This window comes from Vigna angularis, chromosome 10 (genome assembly GCF_016808095.1).
Source record: "Vigna angularis cultivar LongXiaoDou No.4 chromosome 10, ASM1680809v1, whole genome shotgun sequence".
In the NCBI taxonomy this organism is placed as follows: Eukaryota; Viridiplantae; Streptophyta; class Magnoliopsida; order Fabales; family Fabaceae; genus Vigna; species Vigna angularis.
In genome coordinates, this window is record NC_068979.1 from 3,328,921 (window position 1) to 3,343,527 (window position 14,607).

The 14,607-nt window shown below is 31.3% G+C and overlaps 2 protein-coding genes across 2 annotated transcripts; both read left to right on the forward strand.

Moving 5' to 3' along the window:
- The first annotated feature begins 5,461 nt into the window (after positions 1–5,461).
- On the forward strand, positions 5,462–9,683 carry LOC108334629 (putative glucuronosyltransferase PGSIP8). Its single transcript, XM_052870136.1, has 5 exons — positions 5,462–6,041; positions 7,821–8,079; positions 8,253–8,454; positions 8,533–8,680; positions 8,937–9,683. The coding sequence occupies exons 1-5, from the start codon at positions 5,785–5,787 to the stop codon at positions 9,478–9,480; spliced, it is 1,410 nt and encodes a 469-aa protein (XP_052726096.1). The 5' UTR covers positions 5,462–5,784; the 3' UTR covers positions 9,481–9,683.
- Positions 9,684–11,890: 2,207 nt separating this feature from the next.
- Positions 11,891–14,583, forward strand: LOC108335370 (probable pectinesterase 68). Its single transcript, XM_017571381.2, has 5 exons — positions 11,891–12,319; positions 12,461–12,650; positions 12,925–13,131; positions 13,838–14,076; positions 14,285–14,583. The coding sequence occupies exons 1-5, from the start codon at positions 12,048–12,050 to the stop codon at positions 14,439–14,441; spliced, it is 1,065 nt and encodes a 354-aa protein (XP_017426870.1). The 5' UTR covers positions 11,891–12,047; the 3' UTR covers positions 14,442–14,583.
- Positions 14,584–14,607: the final 24 nt, after the last annotated feature.

Consider the following 14,607-nt stretch of genomic DNA (forward strand, 5'->3'; position numbering starts at 1 on the left):
TGATGAACATATTATTTGGTGGTAACTTTGAAATGTCATAGTTAACACATACTTATATGGGAAATTAATTGTTCTTTCACATTGTCTTTGCGTAATATCTCCATCTATTGACATTAGATTTAAATGAAATTGTAAAGCAATATCAACCAATTATTACCAATTTCATTTTGTATACTACCCATTATTATCAATTATATTTTATATACGGGTATGAACACACTAGATCGGTCAGTCAGAAAAATGTTACGATTGAACAATTATAAACTTTAAGTTTAATCACTAATCAAATTTATAGGTAAGTCTTACTTATTAGACATTAGATTATGATTATCATAAATTTCATCTCAAAATTTATATATGAATATAAGTCTGAGATAATGATTTTATTTATTGTAAATTTAAAATTTTACTATAATAATCGAACGAACTAAACTAATGACTTGAGTGTTAATTTGATTAAAAATACTCAATATAATGTTAAGTGACTAAAAACAAAGTGTGAAAAAGTACTCGACTCTGACCCGTGTCCTACACCCAAACACCAACAAAAAACATAAAACTCAAAATAAAAAATATTGTATCTTTGTTTAAATCCGAAATCTAAGGGTTAAGTCCCTTCCTTTGGTTGGTGAGAAGGTTTGGTTGGTGGGAGTGGTAGAACATATCTAAAAATTGCCTCAACCTTCGGTTTGTTGGTGAATTACAAGTATACGGTTGTTAATTTATTCCATAATGTCATTGTTCCTACTTTCTCTTGTCTTACAATAATTCAGTCATCAGAAAATATTTAAAACTTAACGTCTTCTAACCTTCTTGAAGTGTTAACGTACTTTCCACTTTGATATAAAAATAAAATAAAAAGTTAAACTTGTCTCCTACTTTTCGTTGCCATGAAAACCCTTTTAAATAAATATTATTACACATGAAAAACAAAAAACTTTGAATAACGCAGTTGATTAATTGAAATAAAAAGTAATTAAAAAGTTAAAAAATGTAAAATCCAAGTCTCTCAATCAAACAAATATTCTAAAAAATAATTAAGCAACTTTGATTTTTCATTCCGTTTGGGATAATAAGTTAGAAATTAATCTTATTCATTCCAAAAACATTTTTTAAGTTATTCATTGTTTCGAAAAGCAGTAAACTTTGTTCTAAAAGATGAAAAATCCTATTTAAAAAATGAATTTTGAAAAACCACGTTGTTATATTTTCAGGAGCAATTAAACATCTATAATCAAAATCATTAAAATTTAATTAAAAAAATTAAGAAAAATGTTGTAAGGTGTTCATATGTTTTATCCATGTAACAAGATATTTGTTCTTTTCAATTATAAAAATATTCAAACAATTTAATCGTATATTTACTTAAACGCATTCCAAATACGCCTTAGTTTAGAAAACTTATTTTATTTCTTTGAAAGAAAAATTATATTTTTTTTTATGAAAAAAAAATATTCTGTCTATTTTTTTTTATCTCCCGTTAAAATTCCAATTACAATAACTTCAAAATTCAGAGTCCAAATTTTATTGCACGTTTTAAAATTAACGTATAATAATAAAACAGTAGCAATCATTGTTATTAATAAAAATATGTGTGTATTTTGCTATGGAGAAGTTATATGATCGTTGTGCACATTTGGGTGTGTGTTTATAGAAAATATAAATCTAACATTTAATTTATAACATAATACCTTTTTTTAAAATCTAATATTGTACTTTTTTTTTTATCAATGCAAAGCTAAACAAGTTAACATGGTTGATTCTATCACCATTGTTAATTAGAGCTTTTGAAGAAAAAAACACGAAACTTTTAAAAATAATTATAATCAAACAAATTTACATAAGAGATAAAAGAATCACATTAATTTAATATTTTAATATAATAAAACTTTATATATTTTATTTTATATATTAATTATTATTTTTATTTAGTATAATACTTCTAACTCATACTAAGTTTATAAATTTTCTTAACTTATTATTTTGCCGCTGGCTAGGAACAATTGTTTTCTTCTTCAAGACTTTTACCACGAGGACAACACTAATACCAACACACTTGTCCTAATTATGACTTTATTTTGCTGTAACGGACATTGTACTTCTAGATTTTAAGTTAAACAGCGAATGTGCGAGAAAATATGTTCTTACATGCTTTCTCGTATACAAGCTTTTTTTTTTTAATTATTTCGGAGATCCTATTTATGAAGAATCGACTCAAATAGGTCTTTATATTTTTTTTTATTCCAATTAAGTCTTTATTTTTGTAAAATTGAGTCTATTTTAACCTTGTCGTTAACTGGACTGGACAACTTTAAATTGTTGTCTCGTGACATGTTGGCTGACTGTGCAATGGTTAAGCACGTGGCAGTGGAACCTCACATTCCTCTTGATTTGGTGGGTGGTCGGCCTGGAGTTCGACCACTCGGTCTAGTGGGTGGTTGGCCTGGTAGTGTCAGAAGACCAACCACCAGACTCAATGGCCAAACTCTAGGGCGACCACCAGGCTGACCATCCACCAGGCCGACTAACCACCAGACCGAGTGTCCTTATTTTTATTTAAAACTTAAAATAAAATAAATTTCACTACACTGTGTCACATCATTAAAAATTACGTAGTCAGCAAGTCAAGACACATAAATTTTAACGTCATCCACAACAATTAACGGCAAGGACATTATTGACTCAATTTTATATAAATATGGAACCAATTGAGCACTTTCAAAATACAAGAACCTAATTGACACGAATTTACACAAATAAGGACCTCCAAAATGATTAAACTTTTTTTAATAACTCTTAGCTATTCGTATTTTTGTTTATGAAGCAATAACTAGATGTTACTTATGTTTTGAAAAGGCTTATTGCTTTAGGTATTAAAATATGGATTACCTAGGTTTTTGTTATTAATCTAGAATGTGAATTTGGTTTTTCATAACGTGACAAACGAATATTATGTTGAATACAACCCATTTTTATTAGTTTGTTTTAGAAGGTTAGTGTAATTTACTGTTTGTCACACAAAAACATAATTGATTTTGAACATTGAAGATTACGTCCAATGTTGGAAGTCTCACATCGACTAGAGATAAGGCAAAAATATAATATATAAATGAGGTGTAAACCTCACCTTACAAGCCGGTTTTGTGGGATTGAGTTAGGCTTTAAAGCCCACTTCTTAACATGGTATAGTGAGGTGCAAATCTCACATTACAAGCTAGTTTTGTGGGGTTGAGTTAGGCTTAAACCCACCTTCTAATATGGTATCAAAGTCATGGTTAGAGCCTATCCTAGCGAGTTCTATATAGAGATTCTACTCTTCTATTCCACCCACTATCGGAGAGATAAGGTCAAAATATAATATATAAGTAAGATGCAAACCTCACCTTACAAGCCGGTTTTGTGGGGTTGAGTTAGGCTTAAAACCTACCTTCTAATATCCGAGATTTTTTTTAGTATAAAATTTAATAGAATCAATGTTTGAAATAATAATTTGGGAAACAAAAATATAATTAATTCTTGAAATATTAATGATGTAATTCAACTTTTTTTAAATCTCAGGGGAGTTTTATATTTTTTATACTTTTTTATGAAAGATATTTAGATAAATTCATAAAAGATATTACAATGTTATCTTAAACTTTGAAATTTTAAAATAACATATTTATAAATTATTTTACTTATATATTATTCATTTTGTTTATTTTTAATTAATACTAGAAATAAAATCGATTTATAATATTTAAGTGTATACAAATCTTATTTTACTAAGTTGAATTAGACTTAAAATCAACCTATTGACCTATTATTTACGTGACATAATAAGTCATTAGTACACAAGCTAAAATAATAATAGAAATATAATGAAATTATAAACAAATTATTAAATTAAATTGGAATTATATCGAAACGTTTAATCGAAACTTTTACATGTTTGTTTTCTAAATATTGGGCAGTTTCTCGTTTGGAATTATTTGTTTACTTAACACATACTATAAAAATACGAAGCAAATTATAGAATTCCATGTGATATTTCATGTTATTTTTAAAAGAAATATCTATGTTTGCATGTTAGTTAAAATAAAAAAATAACAAATGAATAAAATAAAATAGTTTTTAAATTGAAAGTCAACTTCAAATGGTATGCACTATATATTTTTATTACGTCTGAAATGAGCCAATTTTGCATACATTTGAAATATTCTTATACAACATATATCTATATATATATATATATATATATATATATATATATATATATATATATATATATATATATATATATATATATATATATATATATATATATATATATATATATATATATATATATATATATGTCATATTCAATTTTTCTTTCATCAGACACTACGTTCTTCATGTTTACTAAAATAAAGATATTATATTCTTCGTCAATTTAATAACTTGAAATAATTACATTTCACTATTTTAAAATTTGTATACTATGAAGTTACTGACAAACTTTAATACATGGTTTGGAACATTTACTACGATCGTTAATTACATCTAATACAATTAATGAAAAAAAGTAGTTAATAAATAAATGTATTGATAGTGCATTCATTATAAATAAATAAGCTATTATCCTTTAGTAACTATATGAATACAAATATACTATATAATTAATATTTTATACAATTATATAAAGTTATACATTATACCCGTGTGATGTATAACATATTGTAATGTATTGATTATTATGAACGCAACATTTATTTATTTATCTATGTTTATGTTTTTTTTTCCTATAAATATGAATGCTTTATTATTAAAATACATTTATTTACTATACATTACATTATTTAATTCTTTTAAGAATACTACATTGAGTTTTAACACATTTGAGCATAAAGAAATTAACCCAGTTATATATAAAAATTTAAGACAATAACAAATTTTAATTTGGGATGAAAATTTTGAAAGTAAAAACTTATTTAATATTTTTTAAAATTACATTAAAAATGGTTCAAAAATTTGTTTTATGGCTAATTCTATTATATAAAATCGGTTTAGATTGGTCTTATTTTTACATTTTATACAGGAAACTAAATATTAAACAAACATTAGATCTCATTAAGATAACTCTAACATAATTCTGATAAAATATTAAAAAAATAATTTAAACCTAACTCAAGCTTAATCTCATCAAAATAAATTCTAAGGTAACTTTAACAAAATGTTAAAAAAATAATTTAAAACTAACTCGATCTTAAAAAAATTAATTTATAAAATGAAGTTTATTTTGTTTATTTGTATTCTCAATGTGAAAGTTTTAACATAAATTATTACGTGATTTCGTAAAATTCTTTGACATAAGTGAATATAAATGATAAAAAGTCTAAAGAGAGTGATATGACGGTTAGTTGTGAGAAGATTTTGACTGAGTGACTAAATTGGTGAAAGAAAGCAAGAGAGGGAAACTCAATTTTCGTTACACAGTAGGCGTGAGTGAAGCTGTGTTCTTTTGGCGGAGGATCAGAAGAAAAAGAATATTACACAAAGATTCCAAAATTTAAATATGTATTGGCACGTTACTGAAAACTTGGCTGCTTCTTTCGCGTGTTAAAGCAAAAAAATCGTGAGTTGATTCCTTCTCAGTTACTGTGTGTACCGGCTTAGCTAGCAACCATTTAAAACCTGTTCCTTCTTCTGTCTCTCTTTCCTTGTCCTCATTCGATTTTCATCAACCACGCACAAAACCTCTCTCTCTCTCTCTCAACCCTTCCCTTCCTTCTACTTCCAACTCCACCACCACTTTTCACAAAAATGGGCTGCAATGCAGCTTTCCTGAGATGGTCGACGATGCTCTTCTTATTGGGCCTGGGCCTGTGTCATTTACCGTTTACCAAAGCGACGTCGTTCAGGAATGCCTACGCCACGATGATGTACGTGGGCACTCCCAGGGACTACGAGTTCTACGTCGCCGTTCGCGTCCTTCTTAAATCCCTTTCCAAACTTAACGTCCAAGCCGATCTCGTCGTCATTGCTTCCGTCGACGTCCCTCTCCGATGGATTCGAGCTTTGTGAGTCTCTTTCCTATTTCCTTTTTTTTTTCAATTTCTTAATAATAATATTCTTATATTTTCGATTTAGTCCTTTTCGCGGCGTAGATTACAATGCCTTTGCTTCGATTATGTTTATGTCACATTAATCTAGCTCTCTCCCATGTTTGTTTTCCCCATGAAGCTAAAGCCTGCGAAAAACGTAGTCACACCTCACCGTATTTGGGATTTTGGGGAATATGCTTTAGCATAATCAAATTATTATTATTTTATTAATCGACAAATGTCCAACGACCTGGTGAAGGTTCAATAGAAGCCCCGTTCCCAGAAAAGCCCGCCTAGTTGAAATCAAGTTTATCCCTTACTTTATTTTTGCTTAGAAAAATTCGTAGTTAGCAACGTAAATAGGGATTATTTGATTGAGAAAATATATATCGATAATATAAATACTATTTTTTTGAATTCTATAATAATTATTAAATATATCCTCATTTGAGCTAGTTGGCATATTACATATTTTTATATTATAAGAGGTATGAGAATGAGAGTATTTAATTTAAGTTTGCGCGTTAAGGACGTGAGTTGGAAACGACGGGTTCAACCATTTTTCTTTCTAGCCGTTTTTGCTTCACCTAACAGTTACAAGTGTTATTATTATTATTATTATTATTATGGAAACATTAATACATTTTTTTTTCTGCAGTTATCAAAACAAAATAACAGTTAACACTGCAACTTTTACAAGAAAACATTTAGTAAACTTGTTATTGGAAGTGCAATATCGTAAAAGAATATAACGTGTACATAAAAATAGTTAAAAAAATAGATTATTACATGACCACTTGACATGCGTACCACTAAAGACCAGTCCCTCCACTTAAATATAGTTTGAGAAGGGACAGTGGTGGGGGTTAGGTGCTGTCTCGTTTCATAGTTTTTGGTGCAACTAACTTCTTCTTACTGCTCATGTTAAATTTGATCAACAATAGTGTTATTAAATTATCCATTTATGAGTTCCCGTCTCATAATTTGTCAGTCTCTTCAGCTTCGAACTATTTTTTTTAACTATTTTTGGTCAATCAACAATCAACGAGATATTTGTCTATGAAAAATGGCTTTGGAGAGTTAGATGAGACCTTCTCAATGACAAAATTGCTCCAATTATCCAAAGTAATTCTAGTTATAAACACTCTAATTTTCTTCGAGGGAAAGCAATGTCTCTTTAGATTATCTTATTATTATTTTTATCAGCTCTTTAGATTATCTTTTGTTAGCTTTCTAAGTAGTATTCAATTAAAATAAATAGCAATAATGACTACATTTCATACATTCTTGAAAACACAAATCGTGTTATAGTTTTTTTATTCGATAATAAAAATTAATAGAGGATTTGCAACTGATTTATGTACTTCTGAGATATAATACAGCAGCATCATTTCATCATCTTATAACAGTCTCTGGTCCACCTTTTTGATATTTTATAGAAATGTTCAAATATCAAAGAATTTTTTTGAAGTTATTGAATGTCTACAAGACATAAAAAGATGCATAATATTAAATAAGTAACATTTTTAATGTTAAAGGAGGAAATCACATGTTACTTTGAGGAGATTCCAAAACTACCCGTAGTTTTTGCATTGTTAAATTGAAAACACTAGCTGGGTTGAACAGGCAGCCAAACTGATGAGAGTGGGGCACAGAGTTTTCCAAGTTTTGTTACTTGGTGGGTCACTTGGCACTGTAATGAATTTATTGGGTGGGGTAAATTAATTAATAGGCAGTGTGGGTTTTATTTATCAGTGAAGAGGAAGATGGTGCAAAAGTGGTTAGGGTGGAAAACATGGAGAATCCCTACAAGCATCAAGATAATTTTGACAAGAGATTTAAATTATCATTGAACAAACTGTATGCATGGAGCTTAGTGGACTATGACAGGGTTGTCATGCTGGACGCTGACAATCTCTTCCTTCAAAACACAGATGAGTTATTTCAATGTGGACAATTCTGTGCGGTCTTTATCAATCCTTGCGTCTTCCACACTGGTCTCTTCGTCTTGCAGGTAATATTTTACCTAATTCCATGTCATACATTCCTGTTCCTTTTTAAATTCATTATCATGGTGCACTAAAAAGTATCAAATTCTTTTATCAATTTCTGTAATAATTATTATAAAAATCATATTTGTTATAATTTTTCATTAGTAGAATGAGTTCTGATGTTTGATATTGGCAGCCGTCAACGGTGGTGTTCAAGGACATGGTTCATGAATTACAGAATGGGAGAGAAAACCCAGATGGTGCAGACCAGGGTTTTATAGCTAGCTACTTCCCGGAGTTGCTTGATAAGCCAATGTTTCATCCACCTGCAAATGGCTCCAAACTTCGTGGAGCATATAGGCTTCCTTTAGGTTATCAGATGGACGCTTCATACTACTGTAAGTTCTTTCGGTATATATTTTAAACTAAACTTTTGAAGGGCTTAATGAAATCAATCTATGTTTATTTTAATTCAGATCTTAAACTTCGCTGGAGCGTGCCTTGTGGACCAAATAGCGTGATCACATTCCCAGGGGCACCGTGGTTGAAGCCATGGTATTGGTGGTCGTGGCCTGTCCTGCCATTAGGTATCCAGTGGCATGAACAGCGTCGTCAAACTTTGGGGTAATCAGTTTTAGTGCCCTCTGGTTTTATTGAGTTTCTGATAAAAAGTCATTAAGGGGGTCTATACTTGAAAAACAGGATTCAGAATATATCATAAAGTGATAGATTATCCATGTACATTATGATCATTTCAGTAGCATCTTAGTTTCTAACTTCTAATCATACCTTTGTTCCTTGAGACAGATTTAGATGTTTACCTTAATTCATTTTCATGGAATTTGAAACTATTTTAAAAATTGACCTATCATTGGTGTAGGTATGGTGCTGAGATGGCTGTGATACTAATCCAATCTGCAATATATCTGGGAGTAATAGCAATGACTCGTTTGGCAAGGCCAAGCTTCTCAAAGTTATGTTATAGGCGCTCTGATAAGAGCATCAACCTTGTCCACAACAGCCTCAAAATAGTAGCTTTGTGGTGCATCCTTGCTGCTTACGTAACACCATTCTTTATCATTCCTCACACGGTACACCCTCTTCTGGGCTGGATCCTCTATTTAATTGGTGCTTTTGCACTTTGCTCCATTGCAATAAATGTCTTTCTGCTACCAATGTTACCAGTTTTGGTACCGTGGCTTGGAATTGTAGGGGCCCTTATGGTCATGGCATTTCCTTGGTATCCTGATGGGGTAGTGAGAGCTCTGTCAGTCTTTGTTTATGCCTTCTGTTCTGCACCATTTGTGTGGGCATCTATGGTGAGGATAGTGGCAAGTCTTCAGTTATCTCTAGAAAGAGAAGCTTTTCTGCCTGCAAGATTGGTAGAATCTTCGTCAAATTCATGGTTTAACAAGTTATATTGAGTTGTTCAGTTGGACACAGTACAAGGCTGGGTCAAAGAAGGACGTTCTTGGCAAGCTCAGCAAAAACGGAAGGGAGCGCGATACATTAGTTCAAGATGTGACTGGTTAATTTATTGAAGTTAGTTCAAAGATTAAATGAATTTGAGCTAAAAATCGAGCTCTAAATGGACAAATCTTGAATCATGTATATTGGTTTATATATATATATTTGTGTAATATGAGAAAAAATGAATTTACTATATTCACATAAAATTTGAAACTAAATATATATTTTTTAATTTATGTTATCAATTTTCAAATAAGCTCATTATTAATAATGATATCATAATATACGGGTTACTTTATTGCTAAAATGATTTTGTTTTAATTTAAATAAAAGTTTTATTGGTATTTTGGGGGTCAATTTAACGTTAGTTGTCTGCATAATCAAATCGGTCACATGCTAATTAAGCGAAGACATAACATAGGCCTCATTGTTATCATTTTTGTCAAATGAATGTAATATGCTATCAATACTTTGTTCAAAACTCATCTCCACTTTTTGTAATAGAAAAAAGAAAACTCCAGTTGGAGTTCAAATTAAATCGATTGGACGTTATTATGGAGATTGAATTAACATCACATAAACACTCACTAATTATGCGGCAGGATTATTACTCCAACAATATTCATACTCACATCTTCAATCTTCTTTAAGATATATTTGAAAAAACCGATATCACAAATACTGTTTAGAAAATGAAATCTTTTTTTTTTATATAAATTAAAATTATTTATGAATAAATTAGTTTGTCACTTTTGACAAAATTTTCATTTAAGTAATTTTAACTTATAAAAAACATTTAATGCAAATCTTTAACTTTTTCATGTAGTTTAATTTTTCATCACTTGACACCTTTGAATATTTATAATAGGCTCTTACAATCATTTTAATTAATATTTTATTTAATAATGTAATCCATTATTATTATTATTATTTAGAGTAGTTATATAGTTATGACGGAGGATGGAAGGTGTTAAAGTAATTTTTTCTTTTTCACTATCATTATTACACACGGAGAAATAATATTTTGATACACAAATTTTTTTACATCATTTGATATTACTTTTTTATTTTTTATTCAAAAATAGAAAAATTTACTATTTTACTTTTTTTATGTCTAAAATAAATATAAATATGTGTTACATTACCATTATTTCACAAAATATTGAAAAGATTGGTTTTACATATACAACACAAAATAAACACATTTAATATCCCAAAATAATCTATAACATAGATGCAGAGGACTATAATGACGTCTTTGCAGAAGTTAGAAGCATGAGACCACGGTGGTTGTTGCCTTCCCCTGAAACTCCAGTCACCGTCGATGTTCTTCTTTTTACTTTTTCGCCATAATCATAATGAACCACTTTTCACAAGTTTGGAAAATATTGTCTCATCTCATTCGGGCCCCAACGTTCAAAAATTACGTGGGCTCTGGTGGGCCCCACTTGTCTGGGACTGGAATGGGCCGAAGTGCAAAAAATATTATTTAATCCATGCCGGGACCATCGTGTGTCATAATAAAACTACGTATCATCCCCACCAAAATGACCGTTTGAAATTAGCACGACGTGAATGGTATACACGGTGCCGAATCAGTGTCATCGACAGAAAAGATAACCATACAAAATAAGCCAAACACACCATCTTATTAGAAAGAGGATTCTTGCCTTTGCATTTCGTATCTTTTAAGTGCATTTTATGGCATATTATTCGTAATCAATGAACGGAATAAATAACTCGGAAGCTATGATCACACATATGCTTTTATGGCAATGAAACACAATGGTTGAATGAGTATATAGTAGAGAGCAATTACAAGAATAAGGGACTTCAATAACTATAAAAAGAATCCTAATTTCAATCAAAACATTAACCACGAGGAGATTACTGAAAAATAACAACCAGTTTTAAGATAATGTTTACTTTTCGGCGTGAATAGACGTTTGAAAGTCCGATTAAATATAAAATTAATTTATAATACTGAGTATAAACTTTATTATCCGTAAATACTATTTTGACAACATTTTTTAATAATATTTTAATATAATTTACGTGTCTTTTTTAAAAAGTTTTTGTAAAACTATCGTTATCTTTTACAAAATTTAGACTTAAAAGTCATTTTCAACTTTAACTTTGTATCAGCACAGCGATATTTGGTATTTGTGTATCTTAATTAGAGGCACCAAACCCAAAGTATGACAAGATTTTGCGTCCATCACCGTAGTGTCAACCAATAAAATTTCCAAAAGCCAGTAAAAATGACCGTTGGAATAAAGACCATCATCTCCTCTTATTCTTTCTTAAAAATATATAAAATAATATATAAAAAAACACCCCAATAACCTCTAGTCACAATAGACCCAAACAGTATCTCTCTCTACCTATAAAATATAGCAGCTTGCTCTCTCTATTTTTTCTCGCTTTTTGCTTCCATACAAATATAAAATCACTTGTCTCCGCTGTTTCTTCGACATTCTCTTTCTCTTCGCGTTCGTTCGATGCTACAGTCTGCTATCTAATGGTGTCACTGCAAGTACTGCTCGTGGTTTTCACCTCTATATTCCATGCAACAACAGTGACGTCTACACCCCACCACGACCTTACCTTAAACACATTCTCTTCCGCCAACTTCTCCAAGAACCAGCCCTGCGTCGGACCCATCGGCCACCGTCGAATCACGGTTGACATTAACGGCGGTGGCCACTACCGGTCCGTTCAAGACGCCGTCAATGCCGTCCCAGACAACAACAGAAGGAATATCCTCATTAAAATCAACGCCGGATGCTACAAGTATATATATATATATATATTAAACAGAGTTCCTTATTCATTATAAGCAATTATAGCGTAATGATAATTAGTACGTTAGGTGTTTGATAGTTTGCATTAGGTGGTGTTTTGTTTGATTTGTTTGTTTTGAATATGGTGCAGAGAAAAGGTGGTGGTGCCCGTGACGAAGCCGTACATAACGTTTGAGGGTGCAGGTAGAGAAGTGACGGTGATAGAATGGCATGATCGAGCCAGTGACCCTGGTCCCAGTGGACAGCAGCTTCGTACTTACAGAACCGCTTCTGTTACTGTTTTTGCCAGCTATTTTTCTGCCAGAAACATCAGCTTCAAGGTATTTTTACTGCAACTGTTGCACTTAATGTTTTACATTTTTATTTTTATTTAGATAATAACATTCAATCAAATTTCCAAAAATTTAACCCGAAGTTCTGGACTCCATATATCTAGACTTATACCAGAAAATGAACCTTTTAATTTTGCTCAGTAAAAAGCCAAATTTTTTATACTTTTGCCTTTTAAGTACTCATATTACATATACTTTTTCTCACATAATTCATGACATCTACAACTTTTTATAAAAAGTTACTATATGGTGATACATGCAGAACACAGCGCCTGCACCAATGCCGGGGATGCAGGGATGGCAAGCGGTGGCGTTTCGCATATCCGGCGATAAGGCATACTTCTCCGGCTGCGGGTTCTACGGCGCACAAGACACACTTTGTGACGATGCTGGCAGACATTACTTCAAGGAATGCTACATTGAAGGATCCATCGATTTCATTTTTGGCAATGGCAGGTCCATGTACAAGGTACTACAATTTTTTATTTTATATTCAGGGTCTATGTATATTTCTCAAGAGAAAGAGAATCTAAGGAATGAGAGATACAGAGAATACTAAAGATAAAAGTAAGCAGACAGAAAGAAACATAAAGTGAACTTTTACTAAAGAAAAGTAAACATCCATCTTTTTCTTTTCACACACTGGATAAGAAACTGCTGAGTACACTTCTTTTTCGATGCAATTTCAACGACAATTTGTATCTGTTTATTGATTTTTTAGCTAGTATTTGTTATTATGCTTTTTCAACATGGGAAAAGAATACTGATATCATGCTGCAAAGTTGATTATGTATTTTTATATTAGAGGGTTGGCTTGGGTGAGGAATTAGTTGTGCCAGGAAAAGTAAGCAAGCTTTTCTGCCCATTAAACCTTTGTGTCAGCAAACTTAGGATTCAGCTGGAGAGATCCAAAACTGGACATTCAATTGTGCAACATCATCAGCATATTATATTGTGCACATTGTGTTATCCAATTTTTTTTTAGTTCCTTTTGATATTGTCTTTCACTACAAAAGGTTATTTTTTTTTTCTTATGACTAGTGGTGTGAAACAACCTTTTTCTTATTTAAAAAAATTAAAGTAATTGTGAAAGTAAATAAAAGTTGTTGGGTGTCGGGAGAAATGTGGGGTGGTGTAGGGAGTAACATTCGGAAATTGATTGGTTGATGGATCAGGATTGCTGGCTGCACTCAATAGCAAGCAGGTTTGGGTCGATAGCGGCCCAGGACAGGAAGCAGGAGGAGGAGAAGACAGGGTTCGCATTCGTAGGATGCAGGGTGACAGGTACAGGTCCACTCTATGTGGGACGAGCAATGGGACAGTATTCTAGAATCGTCTACTCCTACACATATTTCGATGACATTGTTGCACATGGTGGTTGGGATGATTGGGACCATGCAGACAATAAGAACAAGTACCTCTTCTAATCTTTTTCTCCTTTTTGTTTTATCTTTATTTCATACACACTCTATCCATCAACTTTCAGAGACATCCATGCAAAAGGAAATTGCATCATGAATGAAAAGTCATTGTTGCAAGTTATGTTTATATCTTACAATGTAAGTTTTGTATGAAGAAAAAAAAAGTAAAAGATGGTGGTATATGTTTTGTGATGATTACAGGACTGTGTTCTTCGGAGTGTACAAGTGTTGGGGACCAGGAGCAGAGGCTGTTCGTGGGGTTTCACTGGCCCGAGACTTAGATTTTGAAACGGCTCATCCATTTATCAGGAAGAGTTTCGTCAATGGCAGACACTGGATTGCACCATCTGATGCTTAGTCATAACATAACTTTTTTTTTTACTGTTAACCATTCAACAATTACTTTTCACATTCTTTCATTTATTTGTTCTTGTCATTATAGAAATTCACTTATTTGTTTTTGTCAATATACTCACTTATTGTCTTTCATTCTTATTTCATGTGCAATTGATCAATGATTTCAA

Bases quoted from the DNA above. Each gene is read 5' to 3' on its own strand.
- LOC108334629 (XM_052870136.1), top strand. From the start codon at position 5,785: ATGGGCTGCAATGCAGCTTTCCTGAGATGGTCGACGATGCTCTTCTTA. The intron at 8,455-8,532 runs GTAAGTTCTTTC...ATTTTAATTCAG, and splicing joins GATGGACGCTTCATACTACT to ATCTTAAACTTCGCTGGAGC. The intron at 8,681-8,936 runs GTAATCAGTTTT...TCATTGGTGTAG, and splicing joins CAGCGTCGTCAAACTTTGGG to GTATGGTGCTGAGATGGCTG.
- LOC108335370 (XM_017571381.2), top strand. From the start codon at position 12,048: ATGGTGTCACTGCAAGTACTGCTCGTGGTTTTCACCTCTATATTCCAT. The intron at 13,132-13,837 runs GTACTACAATTT...TTGATGGATCAG, and splicing joins ATGGCAGGTCCATGTACAAG to GATTGCTGGCTGCACTCAAT. The intron at 14,077-14,284 runs GTACCTCTTCTA...TGATGATTACAG, and splicing joins CATGCAGACAATAAGAACAA to GACTGTGTTCTTCGGAGTGT.